The 23615-nt window shown below is 34.3% G+C and overlaps 2 protein-coding genes across 3 annotated transcripts in view; both read left to right on the forward strand.

Annotated features, from left to right (window-relative positions):
- The window catches only part of LOC136031841 (protocadherin Fat 4-like), a 162746-nt gene extending 149853 nt beyond the window's left edge, over positions 1-12893 (forward strand). The window contains exons 26-29 of the mRNA XM_065711677.1: positions 838-992; positions 3573-3779; positions 7366-7527; positions 12627-12893. Coding sequence (XP_065567749.1) covers positions 838-992; positions 3573-3779; positions 7366-7527; positions 12627-12852 — 750 coding nt within the window. The 3' untranslated portion in view covers positions 12853-12893. The remainder of the gene's footprint in view (positions 1-837; positions 993-3572; positions 3780-7365; positions 7528-12626) is intronic.
- Positions 12894-21280: 8387 nt separating this feature from the next.
- The window catches only part of LOC136031842 (uncharacterized), a 30240-nt gene continuing 27905 nt past the window's right edge, over positions 21281-23615 (forward strand). For both annotated transcript variants that reach the window (XM_065711680.1, XM_065711679.1), the window contains exons 1-2: positions 21281-21415; positions 22485-22657. In XM_065711680.1, the coding sequence (XP_065567752.1) occupies positions 21376-21415; positions 22485-22657 (213 nt within the window). In that variant the 5' untranslated portion in view covers positions 21281-21375. The remainder of the gene's footprint in view (positions 21416-22484; positions 22658-23615) is intronic.

Here is a 23615-nt window from a genome sequence, read left to right on the forward strand (position 1 = left end):
TTTGGAAGTGCAAGAAATCAGCCTGGAGTGGGCTAAAAACTACATATATTATACATCTCCAAAGTTTATTTGTACCTGGAATTGGGCATGTGGGCAAAGAAATGAATTTTTTTGGGAGAGGAAGGGCAATAACAAGAAAACTAGATTTATTTGATAATTTGGATAAGAAGTGCGAACAAATTTGGTGAATTTAATATATCGGAAGGATGGACCCCTAGCCCCACTTCTTACGTACACCCCTGCTGGGAACAAGATAATATTGTCCAGGTTTTTGATATAAGAAATGAGCAATAGTTACCCAGGTAAAGTCCCCTTCAGTCTTTCATTTGTAGCTCAGGGATAAGCAGTGAATTCGGTCCTTTAAAATCTAAATAATTATCGCGCCTGACTACTTTCACACTAGAAGCTAGCTCCCCTTGATTTTGAAAATGGATTACCTCCCTCCCCACAAAATTTTCATAAACTGGTACCACTGTGCTAGAACCATAGCAAAACCATGTATCCCGAATAAATCCTAAAAGAATATACTTTTATAGGTCGTCTAAGCTCCCACAAAAGTGAGGGTTGTTTTTCTCTCTCTTTTTTTGTCGTTGTCTTTGTTAGGGTTATCCAGCATGCAGTTATAAATAGGATGTTGTATTTTAAGCATATACCTTCAAATATGTGAATCGATTGAATACAATAATTTTAATCCAATTTAAAAAAAAAAAGTGAAACCAAATAAGATTTTAGACGTGTTAGTGTATGTTATGCAAATACTTTTCAATGCGAATATCAATGCTCGTTCTGGATAGAGAGCTGGATAGAGAGCTATCATGATTTTTCTTGCATTTTTAGGTTCAAGCGATTTTCAGTGATTTCTTAAAAAAACGTTGCAACATTCAAAAGGTGCTACCTGGTCCCAGTGTGGGAATAGGCAATTCATCAGAGGTTACGTCACACTTCGTTGACGAAGTAATAAATGAACCAATAAGCAAATATGAGGTTCAAAGGTATGAAAAATTTCATATTTCACAGAAATAAGATATGGGTGGGGCTATTAATTTCCTCTTTTGTCGAAGGGTATAACAGTAAGAAACAAGAAACAATCGTGATTAGCCGTGCTAATATACGAAAATGTACAGTATATGAGGATCTTTCGTTTTTTAAATAAAGATGCATATAAATGTATATTCAAAATTTGGGAGTGCACTTTTTTTCAATGTAAAAAAAAAATACAAAAAAATAATAATCTAAGTAAAAATAAAAAATAATAAAAATACTAATAATAATCTAATCTTCACACAGCTTATTGCTTGATATACGGTTAGTCCGACGAGGACCTTGATCTATTCTCAGGCTATTCCTCTTTAAATATCTTACTTGATCACTGTCGTTACCGTGGCTCTACTTGATCCTGGCCACTTGATCACAGAGCTTTACTTGATTGCTGTCATTATGTTCTAATATCAGTCCGAAGATTTATTTTATACTATTTTAAGCTTTGCTCAGTTGTAAAAAAAAAAAAGCTCCATGGTTTGACTATTCTCTTTTTTACAGCTGCAGTGCGTCCCCCATCTTCCCTAATAATGCTACCCAAGTAGTTGAAGCTATATCCTTCATTGATCTTTTCATTACCTAATATCACCTTTCTAGCCTTATTTATTCCTAGTGCAAGCAATCACGTCTTCTTAAACTATTAAATAAAAAAAAACAGGTTTTTTATCTGAAAGTAAGGAGCGACATTAAAACTTAAAACGAGCAGAAATTACTTCGTATATGAAAGGGACTGCTTCCTCCTCAATGCCTCGCTCTTTACGCTAAAGTTTGACTCTTTCTCTTAACTCTGCTTTTTAAAAGAGTAAAAAACTTTAGCATAAAGAGCGGGGCGTTGATGAGGAAGCAGCCCCTTTCTTATACGAAGTAATTTCTGTTCGTTTTAAGTTTTAATGTCGCTCCTTACTTTCACCTAAAAGACTTTTTTTTATTTAATTTCTGGACGTTTTTGAATTTATGCATGTTTTGATCTTGGCTCTCCGCACATAAATAATTAAACCAAAATTTGTATATTAATTAATTGTAATTAATCGGAAGATTTTGAGAAAAAAGAAGCGAAGGAGGAGGCCCAGTTGCCCTCCAAGTTTTTGATTACTTAAAAAAGCAACTAGAACTTTTAACTTTTTACAAACGTTTTCATTGGTAAAAAATATACGTAACTTACGAATTAACTTACGTAACGAACTTCTATATTCGTATGTTTTTATTGCGTATATGAGGGGTTCAACCCTCGTCAATACCTCGCTCTTTACACTAAAGCTTAGATTGTGTCCCAATTCCTTAAGAATGACCTCTGAATCACAAAGGCCGTAGAATAAATAGTTGAAATTACTGAAAATACTTTAGCGGAAAGAGTGAGGTATAAGGAGGAGGTAAACCCCTCATATGCGTAATAATTTTTCTTCGTTTTAAGTTTTAATGCCGCTCCTTACTTTCAGTAGAAAAAACTTTTCATATTTATTTTTTCATTATTTTTTCAAATAAAGCTACAAAATCCTGCACCCCCTTCATTGAAATTCTCTTTTACCATGAGACGTCTCTCCATGGAAATATCCTCCCACGTACCCCCCCCCCCCTCAGGTCTCCCCCTAAACCAAAAAAACCCCTGAAAACGTCTGTACACTTCCCAGTAACCATTACTATATCTAAACACAGGTCAAAGTTTTCAACTTGCAGCCCCTCCCACGGGGACTGCGGGGGAGTAAGTCGCCCCTAAAGACATAGTTATTAGGTTTTTCGACTATGGTGAATAAAATGGCTATCTCAGAATTTTGATCTGGTGACCTTGGGGAAAAAATGAGCGTGGGAGGGGGCCTAGGTACCATCCAATTTTTTTGGTCACTTAAAAAGGGCACTAGAACTTTTAATTTCCGTTAGAATGAGTATTTTAGATGATTCAGGCATTTCAGATAATTCAGATGATTCAGACGTTTTTTAATCATTTATCTACGACTGAAGGCTTGATCAACGCGATATTTCCCTAAATTATAATGTTCTTCTGGCAAAGCTTTATTTGTTGCGTATTTTAGTCGAACAGCTATCATCCTTATCCCCAACTAGATTCCTACAGATATAAAGCTAAGGTCTCTGTTAGTTGCTTCATTCAGTCGTTTTACCTCTGTTATGAAAGGACCTAATTAAAGTTTTCCCAAAGTCACTCTTTTAGCCTTATCGAAAAACCATACTCTTTATTTTCCGACCTCTAACTTCGCAAACAACATTATACAAAACTCATTTACTGAATTAGCAATGCCTGCAGTCTAACTATTTTTGAATCCTTCAAGTAACGTCTCCAATTTCACCATGCAAAACAAATTCTCCTTTTGTCGGTTTTTTGTCTTTTCCTGTGCAACTTCCTGCAACTTTATCACTGTTTCATACTTAACCTTTCTTCCATTATGGCTCTAGAAAGGGAAATCAAGCAAGATTTCTTATATAGCTTATTCTTTGGCATATTATCAGTCAAACAAATATCAAAGTAAGTTCAGCCTTTTTTTTTATTTTTTAAATGTTTGATTTATATATTTTTCTTTTAGGCTTTTATCCGTTGGAAATTTGACTAGAGAGCTTCAAACTACACTTAGAGATTCTCTTGGTCTTCTACTGACCCAGCTTGGTCCTAAGGAGCTATTGCCACAAAATCAAAGTGAACAGCTATATATGGTCCTATTTTATGTCACGGCTATTATTCTGGGCATTCTTGTTGTAACCATTACAACTATGTACATTATGAAAGTCACAAGGTATTCAACTTTTAAAGAATCAATTTTTAACTGGATCAATTAAGTCTTTAATCTTTAGTTAGCTTGGATTAATTTAAAAATTAAATGTTGGGGTAAGTTTAAGCCTAATTGGAATTTATTGATTTTAAGTTTATTCTCGCTACCCTGAATATATTTTTTGCTTGATTGTATGAGATTGTAAAAGCATGGGGGCTTTAGAATTTATTTTTGAGAGAAGAAATATCAAGACACTAAAACGATCTTGTTATGGAAGTAAAAAGTATTATTTAAAGTTGAGCTAAGGTCTCTTGCGTACTTCTGATGCCTAATATGGTGCAAAACCTTCCCGAATTTTTAATACCCAGCTAAGAATTTTTACCTCACTTGGGGAAAATTACACCAAGTGCATTTATGCGAAATAAAATAATCAATTAAAAACACACAAAAAATGGCAATTGTATGGTAAGAAAAACAGTGTGAACATCGAAATTGTTTTACGAGGAGACTGGAACCCAATCAGTTTCATTCCATATTCCACTTTAAACGTTGTTGTACAGTTTAGAGTGATTTACAGTATCAAGTGAAAATACCTAACAATTGCCAACACCACAATAAGAATTTTTTTTATTTATTAATGGTGACAATTATTTGAATTACAATTTCACCATTTAGAAAAAAATTTTTGTACAGTCTAGTAAGTTTATCTAAATGAGAACATTTTAAAAGACGAATCACAAAATTACAAACTTGATATCAAACAGAATTTTTTTTGGGGGGGGGGAGGTTAGGTTACATTTTTTTATAATAAGAAACATTTCATGAGAAATATGTATAATAAATAGCGCACTCCAGAGGAAAAAGCCACACAATCAGTAAACTTTTGGTCTTTAGCCTAGGATTATATCTGACCTTTTTAAGGAGACTCAAATAATAATTCATTATTATAGTCAAAAAGAAACATGTCCTATTCCTTAGATGGAATCCTCACTAAAACTTCAATCAGTTTAACCATCGTCTCTTAATTTTAGTGAAAATAATACACTTTATCCGTTGAAATGTCGCTCCTCTTTAAATATTTACTTTTGAGTTGGAATTTACCGTACAAAGCAGATGTCATAGGTGACCCTTTTTAGCTATTAACTAGTATGTTATATTTTATGTTTGTCCCCCCTCATTGAATAAATGTTGATCACTTAAAATGGAACTATGTCCAGTTTAAATGATATTAGAGCGTTCAAATTTAGCAGCTAACAAGAATGCACCCTTTTTCTCAAATAGCATAACATTGGTTGTTCGTTTTAAGCATCAAAATAGTTGGTGGCTTTTTATTAAGTCGTGTTTACCCGTCTGTTAAGTTAGCCATAAAGTACCTTTTGAATAGGAGATACATTTTAAAGCAAATCCTTATGACGGAAGAAAGTACCTCCGATAGAAAATTTTTATGTGGGAGGGGGTGGACTTTTAGCTGTTAATCCAATATAGAGAGGTATAGTAGGTTAAATTGGAGCATAATGTCCTTAGTTTTTTGGTGGGGGAGATATGTAGATAGAGACTCACCTGTTGGTATCTTTGAGACATATTCATTTTTTAAAATCAAGTTGTATCTTCAAAATCTAACACAAAACTGGTGAAATTTCCATTCTAGTACCCGGTTTTACACCCCTACGTAAATATTACGTAACTATTACTACGCACTACTAACCATTACGTAACTTACAGGTGTACTATACCGTTAAAGATGTGTTTTAGTATTGCTTAACAACCAGGTGAGTGTAATGACGTCTTGAGGCGCTAGTAGCTCCAATAGTATATCCCCTTTGGGCGTTGTTAAAAGCAGATAGGGTATGCTACTTGTATTTAATGGTGCTATTTTTATTAAGATTTCTTAACTTTTTTGGGTATTCTGCCTTTTTCAAAAATCGCACAAATTTTTCAGGCTCTTAGCTTCTGATGGGTAGCATTAAACATTAAAATTTTACATATTTGGAATCAGCACAAAAACTCAATTTTTAAGATGTATCTACTGTTATCAAAATTTCATTTTTTAGAGTTTCAGTTACTTTTGGGCTGAGAAACTCTTTACTTACAGTTTGTTACCACAAACCGTTTGACTGTTACAATTTATCTTGCAAAATCCGCATTGACTAGTTCCATACTTAGATCATTGCGTAGTTATTTGTGCTTTCAAATAATCGGTAAAATTAAATATCCAAAGAAGCAGCGATCCAAGTATTGAATGTTCGATATTAGTGAGAACCTTATACTTACGAACTGACTTGCAAACTCATTTAAGGTAATCTATATTAATCCATGATTAACTAATTGTTTTTTTTCTTTTTTGGGGGGGAAGGGGGTTCTAGGTACTTATCGGTTACATAATAGACACTCGGGAAGTGAAGTTCAATTAATGCTAATGAAATGAAACAAAATGTGATCAATATTATTAGGAAAATTGTATAATTATAACTTAGAATTATGTACCCAGAACGCAGAAATGTGAGACACTATTTTCTATCACTAATCAAAGCAAACTAACCGGTTATTATCCCATCTGATCTTTGCCATCCTTTTGATCGAAAGTATAAAGAAGTTACTTGACCAGTTTTTTGTGTCGAAATTTAATAGTGTCTATTATATAACCGATAAGTACATGTCTTTATTATGCAAAGGACACACGAGATTTCGAACAAGTTTTTCTATTTTTCATTTGTATGGTAATTAGTTTATTGGGGGTAGAAAAGAAGTCATAAGAAATTTGAAACAAAAATAATACAATTATACGGAAAAATCATTATAGCTTTTAGTGGTAAGTTAAGGTGATCTTCGAATTGGCTTCTTTGAGCTATTGGCTAAAGAAATCCCACTACAACTGTCCCACCTCCTTGGTACATACCTGAAACAGCGTTGTTTTAGGGCAAACTTCTCTTGACAGATTCTTCTAATTGTCCAACACGCTTAATCTTTCAGTACTCAAAGTCTTAATTAGTACTGTTCTGAAAAGTTTTTTGTAAAGTCTTGTTAGAATTTTCTTTTGAAAATTTTCAAAAATGAAAAACGAGTGATATACGTGACAATTATCAAAGTTTAAGGAGAGATCGATTTTATAGTTAAAAACAAGAAAGGTCAAAATGCGCATTATATTGTATAACAAACTCCGGTACTTGTATGATATGCCCCCTACCGTTCAAGTTGTTCATGCATTGATACATTGTAAACCGGTTACTTTCGCTAGTTTCTTTCAACTTAGCGTGAGAAAAGACAAAGACAAGTGACAGAATAGATGGAAGATATATAATTTGGGCTACTTATTTGCACATTAGGGGGGGGGGTCAAATTATTTGAACAGTTTGAAGTAAAAAAAAATTCTTACCTCATAATATAAGAATAATTGTAGCTAACACACCTTGCATGTAGACCCACTGTGCTTTACCCCCCCCTTGCGTGCAAATATATATCCCAAATTTGTTTCTAAAGTATTATGTTTTATCATCCCTAGACATATTTTATTAGGATGAACCTAACTTCACTTCTTGAGCGGTAGGGGATGTATCATACAAGTACCCAAAGTTTGTAACATTCCTATAGCAATTTGTATTAATCATTTCAGTTTGAAAAGACAAGTGAGAGCTTTAACGACAACACAGTTTGGATCCCAAGATTCGGGGCTAAACAGAGCTGGCTTGGCATTGCCCAATACAAACAAGTTTGCAGAAGGGGCAAATCCAGTTTGGAATGTGGACGAACGAAAAGTACAGCCAGACAATGCAAGGTAAGTTATTCCGAGACTTTTCAATTAACTATTACCTGGGTGATTGAACAATTCAAGAACTATTAGATATGCTTAGACTGATTTATTTATAGCACAAATGGTTCAAGATCTGTGCCATATATTGTGTTTAATATCAGCATAAGCTGGTTTGTCGTTGTAATTCGAAAGACCTGGTTACGCCCCTTTTGTTACCATAAGCACCTGTTTCGCCCGCCTGGTAATTCTGGAGACTGTGGTCAAACCAGCGTGTTGTAAGGCCTTCGACCTAAAGAAGTGACGACCATTAAGGTAAATATAGTTAAGAAAATGACACGGCTTTGTGTTCTCTGTCTCTGGTGGTTTTTTGCTGTGATGAGTTGTAGAAGAAGAAGGGCAAATGATAAACGAAATATTTTTCAAGATCAGAAGTCTCAAAATTTCTGACGCACCAATTGACATAATGGGAAACAAATTGAAGAATCTGACCAGGTTTGGATGAAGGATAAATTTCAATTAAAAAAAAGAATTTCATCAAACGTTTATATTTACTGTATTTGAAAATACTATAGTTTTCATTTCATCTCAAATGGGACTAGCATGTTGACTACCTTACTAATCAGAAAAACTATTATAGCCACTACCTAAGTGAATTTAAAATATTTAGCGCCTTAAATCCACAATCATACATGTTTACACTTCCTCAATAACCCCATTCTATCATGTATCTGTCCCACTTGGTATTACAGTGTCACCAAAGAACTTAGTCATTGATTAAAATAAATTTAATTGAAAATATCAAAACAAAACTTAAAACTTTTTTATATTCGAATACATTAAAAAGGAAAAGAAAATCCTGTCATTCGTAGAAATTAAAATTTAAAAAACTAGAAATTAAAGCATGCGATGGTCATGAAACATTTGAAAATTCAAAAACGAATATGCTTTTCTATTATTGTAGCCATTTTAGGTTTGACATTTAGTTTTGATTTTTACTTATTAATAACCTAGTGCTTTGATCAGTAGTTACAATTCTTGTCAACGTATTGCGTTAACATTTACAATTTTTTTTTTTGGCATTTTAAGCACCACGATTTATGTTTCTGTAGAAACCTGCAGATTACATTGGAATTTAGAACTCCCCTGCTTCAAGAAGAATGTCATTTGTACTGAAAACTCGGGACCTCGCATTGGTCAATCTTCATTGTATTTGTCGCCCAGATTTTTTTTTTTGCTCTAAAGACTCGCCTATTTGGAACCAAGATTTTCGTTAAAAAAAAAAAAGTCACCAAGAAATACTGAAATGCTGCTGATGCCAAAAGTCTGGTTCGAAAGATTACACAAATTGCAGCCGAAATTGCAAGAAAAGTAGCCGATATCTCCAATAAAAAATATATACTGTACCGAGAATTACGAAAAGCCAGGAATGAGGGAAAATTTCTTACAGAATTCCAAGAAATATTAGTATAAATGAACTAAATGTAGCTGAGACTTAAAGAAAAGTAGCAGAGATTTTTACAAAAACCAGTAAAAAAAAATCTAAAATATAACATTTGAAAATGTGAAATGCCCTTTCAAAATTTATTCTTGATAACTATTGGGTCATATTTATTGACAGGAAGGTTTCAGGGAATTTCAAGCTAAAACACATTAAGAAACCATGAAAATTTGCACACATGAGTCAGAAAAATTACTTCTTTTCATGCTGCACATTGCTTTAAAAATCTTCAAAAAGATTCTGTACTCAACAACTTTTGTTTTCTGGGTGAGAGGGACAAATTTGTGCCCAAATCAGTGACCCTAATAAACTACGGAAAACTTGCACAGTTATCAGATTTCAGAGGGCCCGAGTTCTAAACCCCTCACCGCTGCATACGTGCACAAGCTGCACACATTAATCTAAAGTTAGAATATGTGTTATCGCTTTCAATTTATTGAGAGCTTGACCTTAACCCTTATATAAGTATATTGAGAACTTTACTCATCAAAATTTTGCTTAGAAGAAGAAATTAAAAACTATCTCCCTGATTTAGATCCAAAAATGTGGCATTTCGAGTTTTATGGGCATATCACGTTTCTATCGGACAATATGATAGAAACGATAAACATTGGTTAGATTTATTTGAATTACTCTGGCAGTTGAAATCATGATTTTAATGTAAAGCCTCCCTTATCGAAGATACATATCCAGCGCTTCATCTTTTCTCTTGAATTTTGTTTTAAAATAAGACCGGCGTATTTTATCAAACAGTTCGTGGTAACGAACTGTAGTAAGGAGCGACCCGGCTCAATAGTAACCAAAACTCTAAAAAATTGAATTTTGATATCAATAGCTACATCAAAAGAATCACATTTTAATGTTGATTTTAAATATATAAGTTTCATCAAGTATAGTATTACCCATCAAAAGTTACGAGCCTGAGAAAATTTGCCTTATTTAGGAAAATAGGGGGAAACACCCCCTAAAAGTCGTAGGATCTTAACGAAAATGACACCATCAGATTCAGCGTATCAGAGAACCCCACTGTAGAAGTTTCAAGCTCCTATCTACAAAAATGTGGAATTTTGTATTTTTTGCCAGAAGACAAATCACGGGTGCGTGTTTATTTGTTTGTTTTATTTTTTTTCCCAGGGGTCATCGTATTGACCAAGTGGTCCTAGAATGTCGCAAGAGGGCTCATTCTAACGGAAATGAAAAGTTCTAGTGCCCTTTTTAAGTGACCAAAAAAATTTAAGGCCATCTAGGCCCCCTCCCACGCTCATTTTTTTCCCAAAGTCAACGGATCAAAATTTTGAGATAGCCATTTTGTTCAACATAGTCGAAAACCATAATAACTATGTCTTTGGGGATGAATTACTCCCCCACAATCCCTGGGGGAGGGGCTGCAAGTTACAAACTTTGACCAGTGTTTATAGTAATGGTTATTGGGAAGTGTACAGACGTTTTCAGGGGGATTTTATTTTGTTTGAGGGTGGGGCTGAGGAGAGGGGGCTATGTTGGAGGATCTTTCCTTGGAGGAATCTGTCATGGGGGAAGAAAAATTCAATGACAAGGGCGCAGGATTCTCTAGCATTACTATAAGAAAACAATGAAAAATAAACATGAAAACGTTTTTTCAAATGAAAGGAAGAAGTAGCATTGAAACTTAAAACGAACAGAGATTATTACGCATATGAGGGGTTCTAAAAATACTTTGGCATAAAGAGCGAGGTATTTAGGAGGAGATAAATACCTTGCTCTTTATGCTAAAGTATTTTTAGTAATTTCAACTATTTATTCTACGGCATTTCTGATTCAGGGGTCATTCTTAAAGAATTGGGACAAAACTTAGGATTTAGTGTAAAGAGCAAGGTATTAACGAGAGTACAAACCCCCTCGTATACATAATAAAAATATAAGGTTATGAAAGTTTGTTACGTAAGTTAATTCTTAAGTTACGTATATGTTTTACTAATAAAAACGTTCGTTAAAAATTAAAAGTTCTAGTTGCCTTTTTAAGTAACCGAAAAATTGGAGGGCAACTAGGCCTCCTTCTCCACCCCTTATTTCTCAATATTGTCAGATCAAAACTAAGAGAAAGCCATTTAGCCAAAAAAAGAATTAATATACAAATTTCATTTTAATAATTTATGTACGGAGAGCCAAAACCAAACATGCATTAATTCAAAAACGTTCAGAAATTAAATAAAAAAAAAACTAATTTTTTTAGCTGAAAGTAAAGGAGCGACATTAAAACTTAAAACGAACAGAAATTAATCCGTATATGAAATGAGTTGTCCCCTCAGCAATCCCTCGCTCTTTACGCTAAAGTTTGACTCTTTGGCACAATTCTACTTTTTAAAACAGTTAAAAGCTTTAGCGTAAAGAGCGAGGGATTGCGGAGGGGACAACTCATTTCATATACGGATTAATTTCTGTTCGTTTTAAGTTTTAATGTCGCTCCTTACTTTCAGCTAAAAAAAATTAGTTTTTTTTTATTTAATGCATACAAAGGGAGAAAAAAAAAGCAAGAAATTGATTGAAACAAAAATAGATGCACGAGGTCAGAATGGTATAGTATGGACGTAAACTTATATCCTTAGAGTGGGGGTGGGGATTTCCAAGTGTTTGAATCCTTGTTGGTATTAGTCCGTTTGAACTTAAAATCCATGGTATCCTCCCTGTACCATTATATGACCAAACAGCTTTCTTGGCTTAATTTTTTGCATTCCCGACGACATTTCTCGGAATTATTGGTGATATTTCCTGCAATACTGACTCCAATTTATTCAATCTCAGGTGAAAATTTTTGGCATTGACCAAGTACCTCCGTGTGTCTTGTTCCTAAAAAAAAAATATCAGCAGCAAAGCTGTTTTTCTCGACTCGATTATTGGAATCTGAGGTCCACAGAAAAAATCTGACTGACAAAAGAAGTAATCTCGAACGATTTTACACGATCTCATTACAAACTCATTTACAAGAGTGTAGATGATATTTTCTGCATTCTTGGCTCAAATGTTTTTCTCCAATTTTAGCTCAAAAGTAATTGTTTAGACATATTTTATCAAAGCATTATGTGATAATGTATACTGCTTTCATGAAAGACCAAATTAAATTTCAGCGTATAGAGGGGAGCTGAGTGAAGCATACCCTCGCTCCCATATTAAGGTTTGTTTTTGTTTCTTTTAAGTTTTGATTTTGCTTTTTACTTTCATATTTAACAATGTTTTATTTGTTAGCTTATAACAAGATCATAAAATGTGGTTTTATTTTGTAATTCAAAGTAGAGGAACGAACAATAAAAGAAGAGGAACGAATGCTATATATTATGACTACTACTTAAAATGAGTAGTTTGTAAGTCAAACTAAAGATAAATTTCAATCATTAATAGAAATGCAAAAAAAAAACAGAATTTAATAAAATATTTTTGAACCAAGAAAAAAGGCTTAGGTTCTGGCCTCCTCTTTCACTCCAAAACATCAAAATCATACAAAATACTTGTTGTATCGTTAAGCAAGGGATGCATAAACTTTTACACAGAAGGAGCCCTCCCCCTAAAAAGTGTAAATCCCAGCTATAGACCTGCCTCAAAGCACTCCATGCCCTTTTAAACAAAAGATAATTCTTCCTATTCTTTTTAGTTTAAGCAGTGGCGATTCTGTGTTTATTGGAGTTGAAGATAACCCAGAATTCAGAAATTATGGCAATATTAACAACGGTTACACTGGGAATATTCAACCAATGAACCCAATGTACGGAAATAACCCTGCATTTGATACCGACACTGGTTTCGACGCGGAAGACCTTTCAGATGATGAGCATGTTGTCAAATCTAATTTTTCTTTTAAAACTAGAACAGAACTGTAACTTGTTGCATAAGCGATTGTAATTAAACATTATTTTATTTATCGGTTTCTTTATTTCTTATAGTCAACTTGCCGACAAGTCCTATTGCCAGATACTTTATTTATTATTAAACCAAAAACAGGTATTTCACAGAAAACAAAAACACATACACACTACAAAAAAAGAATACCCACTATCGAAAACAAAACATAAACACTAACTAAAAGTCAAGTCTCTTCGTGCGGGATAAAAATCTGTTTACAATAGTCCAAACTCTATTATTTGTAATTATCAGCGATAAAGGAAACGGCACAGTTCTTTCGTATTCACTTAATTCGAACTCCATTACTATACCTGCTCAAGTCCTATTGCTAGTCTCAGAGACTCGTCTTAATTCTTAGAAATCCTGATTGTTCGACAGAATCGAAACGATTCCGCAGTAAATTATCCTGGTAATGGTTATCCGATACACCAGATTTATAAAAAATTAAAAAAAAATGATTTTAGTAGCGCTACATCATTGAGGGTGTGGTGCTGTTAATTTAGATACTCTCCCTCTCTTTCTGTATTTTTGTGTGCTGTGCTACATCGGTAAAAAAAAAAAAACGTACGAAAAAAAACATTGAAAAAACTCAGTGACAACATATACTATCAGTTATCCTTACGCTAAGCATTTGAAATAAGAATATGAAAATCATTTTGTAAGTAATGCCCCTCTGGATATGGACCAACCTTCTGTAGAAGTTGTACCTAGGTCGAAATTACTTTAAAATCCTTGATTGTGAATTCTATATGGAGAAAACAGAGATTTTAAAAAGATTCAAAATAACGAACATAAATTTGCCACTATAATTTACCTTTTACTAGAAGGAGTGAGACTTCAAACGAAATTACTAAATTTGACCCCAAATCTGAAGCCAACTTTAAATTCTGTTGCGTAGCACTTCATAGTTCTTAGATGGGGCGAAGAGAGTTTTATGTTTGTAGTTACATATTGGACGCTTAGGATGGATGACTTGTTCTTCTTGGAGAACAAGTCATCCATAAGGAGAACAATAATGTTTTAATATCTTTCTCAGGTTTTGTCCATCTTTTTTTTTCTTTTTTTACTACTTTGGCATCAATTAGATAGCTTGGTGAATATACACTCAAATTCATTTTATTATTAATATGAAAAAAATAATAGGAAATTACCCTGGTGTTGTTGACTCTTTTAAGCTTGAAGTAAAAAAGGAAGAGTCTGGTTTCGCTCGAAAGCCTACTTGGTGAGTAATCCTCCTAAAACTTTGCATGTACCAATGTATCCACCCTAAATGGACACCAAAAACATCTTTTAACCCCCCAACCCTCCCCCAACTTATAACCCCAAATCTCCTTGACCCCCTCCTACTGATACTCAGTGATAGTTTCAACCCAATAGTTCCAGCCTTTCCTGGGATAGTTAATATTGACGCTTAATATCATTTGATTTTTATAATTTATCAGTTTTTGTCCCTTAGACTCTGCCAACTAGTATTTCCATGTCTTTTTACCCTTCATCAGGCGAAAAATCTTCACGAAGAACCATGAAAACAATTTTACAGAAATGTTTGTGCCTTGAGCTTGACCGTCTCATAATATCTTCTAGGGGGACCCCAATATTTAAACAATGATCTTCTCAAAATGTTCAACAACAATGTAATTTAAGGTGAAGAAACTTTTTTGCAATGTTTATATTTTGTAATTGTATTATTTATGTTGAAGTTATAGTAAATACAGGCTAAAAGTGACCTTCAGATGAAGAAATACCGGTGTTTAAGGGCAAATCTGGTATCATAACCGCTATAAATCTGACAAACAGCAATCAATCAAAGCTTGACATTCAAAGCAATTAGAAAACCTCAAGTATACCAATATTTACCTCCTTTAACACAAAGCCCAGATTTTCACGGATTTAAGAGAACGGTTGTATTTTCCAGTGATGGGCTAATTGTGCCACGAATACGCAGAACCCGATGTGGAACTGATAGCTTCCTTCAGATGGTCAGCAATAATGGTTCTTGAAATATGTTGACTTCAATAATTCCTTATGATTAGCCGCCATTTCCTGGCAATAAACAACAGATGTGGAGCAACAGCGCGTGCTTAATTTCGGAAGGAAATTTGCAATTATTTTGTCCTTTTAACCTTTGGGGTTAATTACTAATTTTTTCCTATTTTTAATTACTAAAGAAATTTGTAATTGAAGACTTGAGTTTACAAGCTCAACTTAGACTTCAGTTTTAGGTATACTAAAAGGTGACAAGAAGGTCATGGTCTTCCCCAGTGGCAGATCCGGAGAGGGGAAAAAAGGATAACCCCCTAGCATAACTATTCTTGAATTTTGATCATAATTTAATTTCATAATTGGAATTCGCCGAGCCAAAAAAAAAAGTTGACCAAGAAGTGTAGTCTACAAGTCTAATGATGATACACAGTGCCCTTTTTTGGTTTTCAAACGGTTTTGAAAACAGAGGTTATTTACAAATACAGAAGAGAGAATAATGAGGGCTTTTTTTCCCCCAAGACAGTGAATGAACAAAACCTATTTGAATATTTCGGCCCTATATCTAAGGGCCGTCTTCAGCAAAGAAAATAATAAACAATAACACACTTACAATGAAAGCTCTTGGTTACAAGTTGTTTTTTTTTTTTAAATAACCTAGGCATCATTACTTCTTAACGAAAAGTCTAACCTTTTTTTAATTTTTTAAATGTTATTTTTATTAAATAAAGTAGTGGGCACAAATGGCTCTAAGCATAAGCTGATTGAATCAAAAAAAATTCTTTTTTCTCATATCTTCATCACCATATCTGATATAGAAGGAAGTTTGACCGAATTTAATAGATTTTAATTTTTTTGTAATATTTTCTATTCAAACCTGTTCTTATTTTACAGGCATGTTTTCATGTAATAAGAAGGAAATCGGTAGTGCTGGAAGAAAACGATGGTGTTAATGAATATCTTTAACTGAGACAAATTCGGGCTGAGCAGTCCTTCATGCCAATACAGTATTGTATTATTAGGGCGTCTGACAGCAACTCCCAGATCTTTAGCAGTTTCAATATAGTGGCCCCCTACTTCACACGTCCTTAATTAATAATTTGACACCTTCTCTAGTTCGTTTACTTGCCCGTTATTCTCATAATATGTATCCCTTCAAGAAAAGGTGTTTTATTAAAACCCTTGCATGATTGAACTACAGTCAAACAGTTCGTGGTAACGAACTGTAGTAAGGAGCGACCCGGCTCAATAGTAACCAAAACTCTAAAAAATGGAATTTTGATACCAATAGCTACATCAAAAGAATCGCATTTTAATGCTGGTTTTAAATATATAAGTTTCATCAAGTTTAGTGTTACCCATCAAAAGTTACGAGCCTGAGAAAATTTGCGTTATTTTAGAAAATAGGGGGAAACACCCCCTAAAAGTCATAGAATCTTAACGAAAATCACACCATCAGATTCAGCGTATAAGAGAACCCTACTGTAGAAGTTTCGAGCTCCTATCTACAAAAATGTGGAATTTTGCATTTTTTGCCAGAAGGCAGATCACGGATGCGTGTTTATTTGTTTTTTTGTTTTGTTTTTTTTGTTTTTTTTTCCCAGGGGTGATCGTATCGACCCAGTTGTCCTAGAATGTTGCAAGAGGGCTCATTCTAACGGAAATGAAAAGTTCTAGTGCCCTTTTTAAGTGACCAAAAATATTGGAGGGCACCTAGGCCCCCTCCCACGCTAATTATTTTCCCAAAGTCAACGGATCAAAATTCTGAGAAGGCCATTTTATTCAGCGTAGTCGAAAAACCTTATAACTATGTCTTAGGGGACGACTTACTCCCCCACAGTCCCCGTGGGAGGGGCAACAAGTTACAAACTTTGACCTGTGCTTACATATAGTAATGGTTATTGGGAAGTATACAGGCGTTTTCAGGAGGATTTTTTTGGTTTGGGGGAGGGGTTGAGAAGAGGGGGATATGCTGGGGGAACTTTCCTTCGAGAATTTGTAATGGGAGAAGAAAATTTCCATGAAGGGAGAGCAGGATTTACTAGCATTATTTAAAAAAAAACAATTAAAAAATAAAAGTGAAAAAGCTTTTTCAGCTGGAAGTAAGGAACAGCAATAAAACTTAAAACAAACAGAAATTATTACCCATATGAGGGGCTCACCTCCTTCTAATACCTCGCTCTTTACGCTAAAGTATTTTCGGTAATTTCAACTTCTTATTCTACGGCTTTTGTGATTCAGGGGGTCATTCTTAATGAATTGGGATAAAATTTAAGCTTTAGTGTAAAGAGCGAGGTACTGACGATGGGGCGAATCCCCTCATATATGTAATAAAAACATGAGAATACAAAAGTTCTTTACGTAAGCTAATTTATAAGTTACGTAAATCTTTTACCAATAAAAAGATTCGTAAAAAATTAAAAGTTCTAGTTGCCTTTTTAATTAACCAAAAAATCGGGGGGCAACTAGGCTTCGTCCCCCGCTCTTTTTTTCTCAAAATCATTCGATCAAAATTATGAGAAAGCCATTGAGCCAAAAAAAAAATATGCAAATTTCGTTTTGATTATTCCTCTGCGGAGAGCCAAAATCAAAACATGCATTGATTCAAAAACGTTCAGAAATTAAATAAAAAAAACAAGTTTTTTCAACTGAAAGTAAGGAGTAACATCAAAACTTAAAACGCACAGAAATTACTTCGTATATGAAAGAGGCTGCTTCCTCATCAACGCCCCGCTCTTTACGCTAAAGTTTTTTACTGTTTTAGAAAGAAGAATTGAGAGAAAGAGTCAAACTTTAGCGTAAAGAGCGGGGCGTTGATGAGGAAGCAGCCTCTTTCATATACGAAGTAATTTCTGTGCGTTTTAAGTTTTGATGTCACTCCTTACTTTCAGTTGAAAAAACTTGTTTTTTTTATTTAATTTCAGTCAAGGCCGCATTTACGGGGGGACATCCATGTATCTGAAATTGCGTCCGATACGCGAAGAAGTAGCAAAAATACGTAAAGACAAATTTTTGATGCATTTCGTAAAAAAAATTATGATTATACATTTTCAAGTCGTTAAGTCCTTGCAGCACATGGAATTGAACCTTGGGTCGTAGATACGGGATTTAAGTAGTTGGTCTCTGAGAAACAAAACTACTGATGTTGTATAATAGTACCAAGTAAAATCATAAAGCTAAGTGTAGCCTATACACTTTAGCGCAAATTTCACTCTATTTTTCAATCAACTGCAATTTTCTATATTTTGAAAAAAATTGGTGATTGTATATCCTAAGAACATCTTCCTTGTGCCCTGGAGGATTGAACCTCGGTCCCAGAGGTTACCGTGCCCTGCATCAACCGTTCTGCCGTTACAGTGTAATTGCACTGGATATTAAGGTAGTAAGTTAAATCGATACAGACATTAAGCAGCTCATCTCTGAGCAAAAAAAAAAAAATTCAACTTAAAGTAAGGAGTAACATTAAAACTTAAAAACAAATAGAAATTATTACGCATAAGAGGGTGTTCACCCCCTCGTCAATACCTCACTCTCTGCGTTAAAGTTCGAATTATGTTCCAATTCTTTGAGAATGAAGTGCAAAAAAAAACTTAAGCGTAAAGAGCGGGGTATTGACGAGGGGATGAACCCCCTTATTTACGTATTAATTTCTATTCGTTTTGAGTTTTAATGTTACTAATTACTTTCAGTTGAAAAAACTTGTTTTTTTATTTAATTTCTGATCGCTTTAAATAATGCTGGAAAATCTGGCACCTCCTTCCTAGAAAATTTCCTTCTCCCATGAAAAATCCCTCCATGGAAAGATCCTCCAACGTAACCCCTCTCCCGTCGAGTCCTTCCCACCAGAAAAAATCCCTCCTGAAAACGTCTGTATGCTTCGCAATTACCAATACTATATGTAAAAAATGGGCTAAGTTCACAACTTGCAGCCCTTCTCCCGGGGACTGTGGGGGATTAAGTCATACTCGAAGACATAGTTAATAGATTTTTCGACTATGTTCAACAAAATGGCTATCTAAAATTTTTATCGGGTAACTTTGGGAAAAAATGAACGGGAGAAGGGGCCTAGTTACCCTCCAATTTTTTCGGTCACTTACAAAGGACACTAGAACTTTTAATTTCCGTTTGAATGTGCCTCTGACGATATTCTAGGATCACTGGGTTGATATGATCACCCCTGGAAAGAAAAAACGAACGTACAAATAAACACGCATCCGAGATCTTTCTTCTGGCAAAACATAGAAAATTCAACATTTTTGCAGATAGGAGCTTGAAACATCTACAGTGGGGTTCTCTGATACCCTGCATACGATGGTGTGATTTTCATTAATATTCCATGACTTGTAGGGGGTGTTTTCCCATTTTTTGAAAATAAGGCAAATATTCTCAGGCTTGTAACTTTTGAGAAATAAGATTAAACTTGGTAAAACTTATATTTTTGAAACCAGCATAAAAATCCGATTCTTTTGATGAATCTATTGGTATTAAAATTTTGTTTTTTAGAGGTTCGGCTATTATTGAGTCGGGTCACTCCTTACTTACAGTTCCTTTGTACTGTTTGAACTGTTTGAAAATGAACATATATTACGCAGAAAAAGCGTGCGGCTTTTTCTTACTAAAAACCTATTAACTAAAAGTAAAGGGTAATTCTAAAAGTTGAAACGAACTGAAAATTTTCCTGCATTGAGAGAAGGATAGAAGGAGATTCTTGTTGTGTATATATTGCCTAAAAATCCCGTTTTATATTTTTGACGACTATTAGCACTTAACTCTGTTTATATTTTGCTACTATAACTTGTTTGTTATGAATGATTATAAAATCAACCGTCAGGTTGTAAGATCTCCATTATCGTTGGCGAAGTAACTACAATAATTTGACTGATATTGACAATCTTACGTATCAGACTGGAGGAGAAGATGGGGAGAAGGGGAGAGGGGCTGACGGCATCACTAGAAAACAAGGCCATCAAAGTGTAGTGCAAGAAACCTCACATAACTTCAAATTTTGATCAAATGAAAGAAAAATGAATATGGATTAACAGTTTAATTTATATGCTGCTGTTCATTTCAAAAGCCTTACTAACTTTTTCCTTGTTAACGTTAGAAAAAAAATTGAAATGTGTTATTTTTTTGGTAAAGTACAGATTATATTATGGTCTTTAGAAGCCAAGAGGTTCGTCAGCCCTATTACTCTTAGTTTCTGCTCATTTTGAGTTTAATCATTAAAGCAAGTCCTATTTCTAAATCCCTTGACTTTGACTTTTGATTTTTATTTACACAATAAACAAAAATATAAACTATTACAGATATAAATCACTACGCTAGGGAAAAATTTAAATTTTGTTATCGCGTAGCGATTAACTACATAAACATTCCTAAAGGCATCCTAAATTAAAAATAATAATAAAAAAACTACATAAATGTTCCTAGAAGTATCCTACACTAATTAAAATAATAATTAAAATAAAAAAGACAATCATCTTCTCTCAAACACCCCCAGGGTAACAACCCTCATCCAAATACAAAAGCCTGCTTCTTACTAAAATATATACAGATATTTTTGCCAGCAGACAGACCCCGGCACCTCTTCAACACCTCACTCTTTACGTTAAAGTTTAAATTTTGTCCTAATTTTTTTTTTATAAACGACTCCTGAAACACAAGCCGTTTAATTAGAACAAATAGTAACTTTGTTACGAGTTCCGAAAACTATAACGTAAAGATGGAAGTATTGAGGAAGGAGCAACCCCCCACATATACGCAATAGTTTTTGTTCGTAAGTTTTAATGTTGCTTCTTACGTTCAGTTGAAAAAAACTTGTTTTTTATTTCATTTTATGTTCTACAGGAATCTGGCATTACAGGAACCTTGAGAAGCAGGCTTTTAGAACTAGAAAAGCTCCAGTCTGTTCATGCCTAGGCTATTTAGTAGGCTACGCAAAAAAATGCTTTTAACTCTAGAAAAATTTTCAAACCCCATAAAAAACTTTATTTTCTTTTCACGATTTCCATCTTGTCTAAATTTTCGAATTTTTGTTGGTTCATGTCTCTGACTTACGAACCGCTGATCGCAGGAGGAGGGGCAAGAAAGCAGTGGTTATGCTCTGTGGCGAAACTGTTGGATATTATAAAATAATTATGAAACCTAAAAATTATTGGGCGCAAAACTGTAAAAGTTTTCGAAGGACACGGGATCAAAGCCTGCCTTAACCATCCCAAATATTTATTTAAACATTCCAAATTTCCACATCTTGTTGAATTGAACACTTGGCCAAGAATTTCTTATCGCCATGGAAACTACCATAAGAACAATAAAGCCATATATTATTAATTAGGAGAAATAAACATCGGAAGCGAATGTTCTTGCTATTCGATACAAGAAGTTTGGAGGGTAATTGAGCATTTCCTCAATGGGCTACCGTATGGTACCTCCTGGCAGTGAAGCTATTGGACTGTACAAATCTTGTTAAAGCTGAATAGAGTTTAGTCTTGAGCTATCAGTCTTGACAAAGCCTTTGGAGGATGTACAAGAAGCCAACGCTCTCTGGGATTTTTCCTAAGCGTGAGTTTAGCTTCTTCTTTGTTATATTCAGTCTAACTTATTTCAAAGACTATATCGGAATAAAATGTATTTAATGTTGTTTATGTGTTAAGGATCAAGTGATTAATATATTAGACCTTACTAATCCTTAGTCAATACAAATAATAGCTACTAAAATCAGATATCTTTACGCACTGATACGGACATTTTTATGACTGACAAATATAAGGCATAATATTTGGAATGCACCGTGTACAAAAGAAAGAGTTTCTTCCCAATAATGTTAGCTTTACACCCATTTTTTTTCAGCTTTAAGCGGCTAAATTTCTTAACTAGCAAAAAAGTGCTATGATGAAACAGAAACAGGCACATAAGCAGGGAATCTCATGCCCATACCCACTTTCGTCCCAACACTTTCAATGTGTTTAACCTATTTTGATATTGTATCATGACGTTGGGCTCCCTCACCCGGTTCACGTCCTGGATTTTGTTCCGTTTATTCTTGGGGGGGGGCATAAAATTTTGCGTTCACCCTCTAAAACAGTCCGCCAAAAATCATTTAGTTCGTGCCTGGAATAGTAAATAGGATAATAATACAATAGAATTTATATCTTGTATCTAATTTATTAGTCCTCAACTACAAGTTTTAGACCAATAATATTTTTTTAATAAATCAGATTAAATAGGTGTTTTATTTTTCTTCTTTCTTCCTGTCTTGCATTTCCTTATTCACTAATTGGGCTATGTCCCTCTCGCCTTAAGGATAAACAATCGTAAAAATCTGTTTTAAGAAGTCAATGAAGATTCCTTCATGACACTATTCAATGAAGAATAGTTTGCTTCTTGCTTCTCCCCCCCCCCTCCTCTTAGCAGAATTTATGACATTTGTCACTTTAAGACGATTGCAAGATCTATTACATTTAAGATAAATTGGCTTGTAAGCATTTAGACTGCTTCCTTCTGTACCAAATTTTGTCCATTGGTCTATTCGCTTTCTTTAGTAGGTTACTGCTTATATCAAAAGGCCTATTCGTATCATGCCATAAATCTTTCGTGCCATGTCAATTTTTAAGATGCATTTTAATTTTAGCAATTGATGCTTGCAATAAAGACAAATTTATTAAGGAGAACATCAAGAGGCTCCGAAAACTTCAAAGTGAGAAAGTCAACGCCACTAAGCAGAGTCCCAGAAAGGAGCCTCTTAAGGCATTGAGTTCCAAAAACTATAAACATGTAACTTCAGTTATCGGCAACTATATAAAGGTAAGAGATAGTAGTTGAACACATTTACTGAAGAAGGATAATATTGTATAACATGACGCTGTTCAGAATGCTAAGCGAACAAACAAACTATTCAACAATTAAAGTAGTTGATTAGCAAAAAATATTAATTCTTTATAATTGTCACAACGAACATTCCTCCAACCTTAGATCCTAATCCATTTATTTAATTGCAAGTATTTTAAAGCTCTGAAATATTATCCTTTTTCCACTGAATATGTATTCAAGCCAAAGCGTTGAAGATGCAACCACGGTGGAGTTCAAACGCACTTTATCTGCACTTTTTCTTTGGCTAAAGTTTATCCAAAGAAATGATTGGTTCAGCCAAATCTGTCAAACTGGGCTTAGCCGCTAAAGTCAATTTGATGGATTCCTTTTCAATGCATCTATCGTTGCTATGTGCATCTTCGTCTAGTATTAACTATGACCAATTCAATCATAGGTTTGAACCTTGTGAGGTCTCTGAAAACCTCGCTGCAAAAATTCAAAGCTTAGTACCTTGCGTGTTTCTGTTGTCGTGAGCAGTTTTCAAAAATGCAGATACAGGGCATGCTGAACTTCGGCGAAATTGCCAAAGTTCAAAATTTGCAAAATTGCTAAAGTTGGAAACCCTTATGGAGTTTCCAACCCCTCCAAAATGTTATACCGCTTGTAAAAACGTACCAAAATGAAAAAAAAAGAAAGAAAAAAAAAGACATTTTTGATGCGTCTTTACGGTTTTTTCCACCCCCCTCCCCTCCAAGAAGAAAACACCTCTCCTCCGAACCTGAATAACACCTCTCCTCCAAAGATCCTGGATACAGCCTTGTATATAAGTCCCAACATTACAACTTTAAACATACTTACTTAAAATAATTTTAAATATTTAGTTAAATATTTAAATTTAATCATTTAGGTTAAAAATTCCACCAACACTACTAACAACTCACTGCAGCAGGAA

The sequence above is a fragment of the Artemia franciscana genome, chromosome 10 (genome assembly GCF_032884065.1).
Source record: "Artemia franciscana chromosome 10, ASM3288406v1, whole genome shotgun sequence".
NCBI classification, from domain to species: domain Eukaryota; kingdom Metazoa; phylum Arthropoda; class Branchiopoda; order Anostraca; family Artemiidae; genus Artemia; species Artemia franciscana.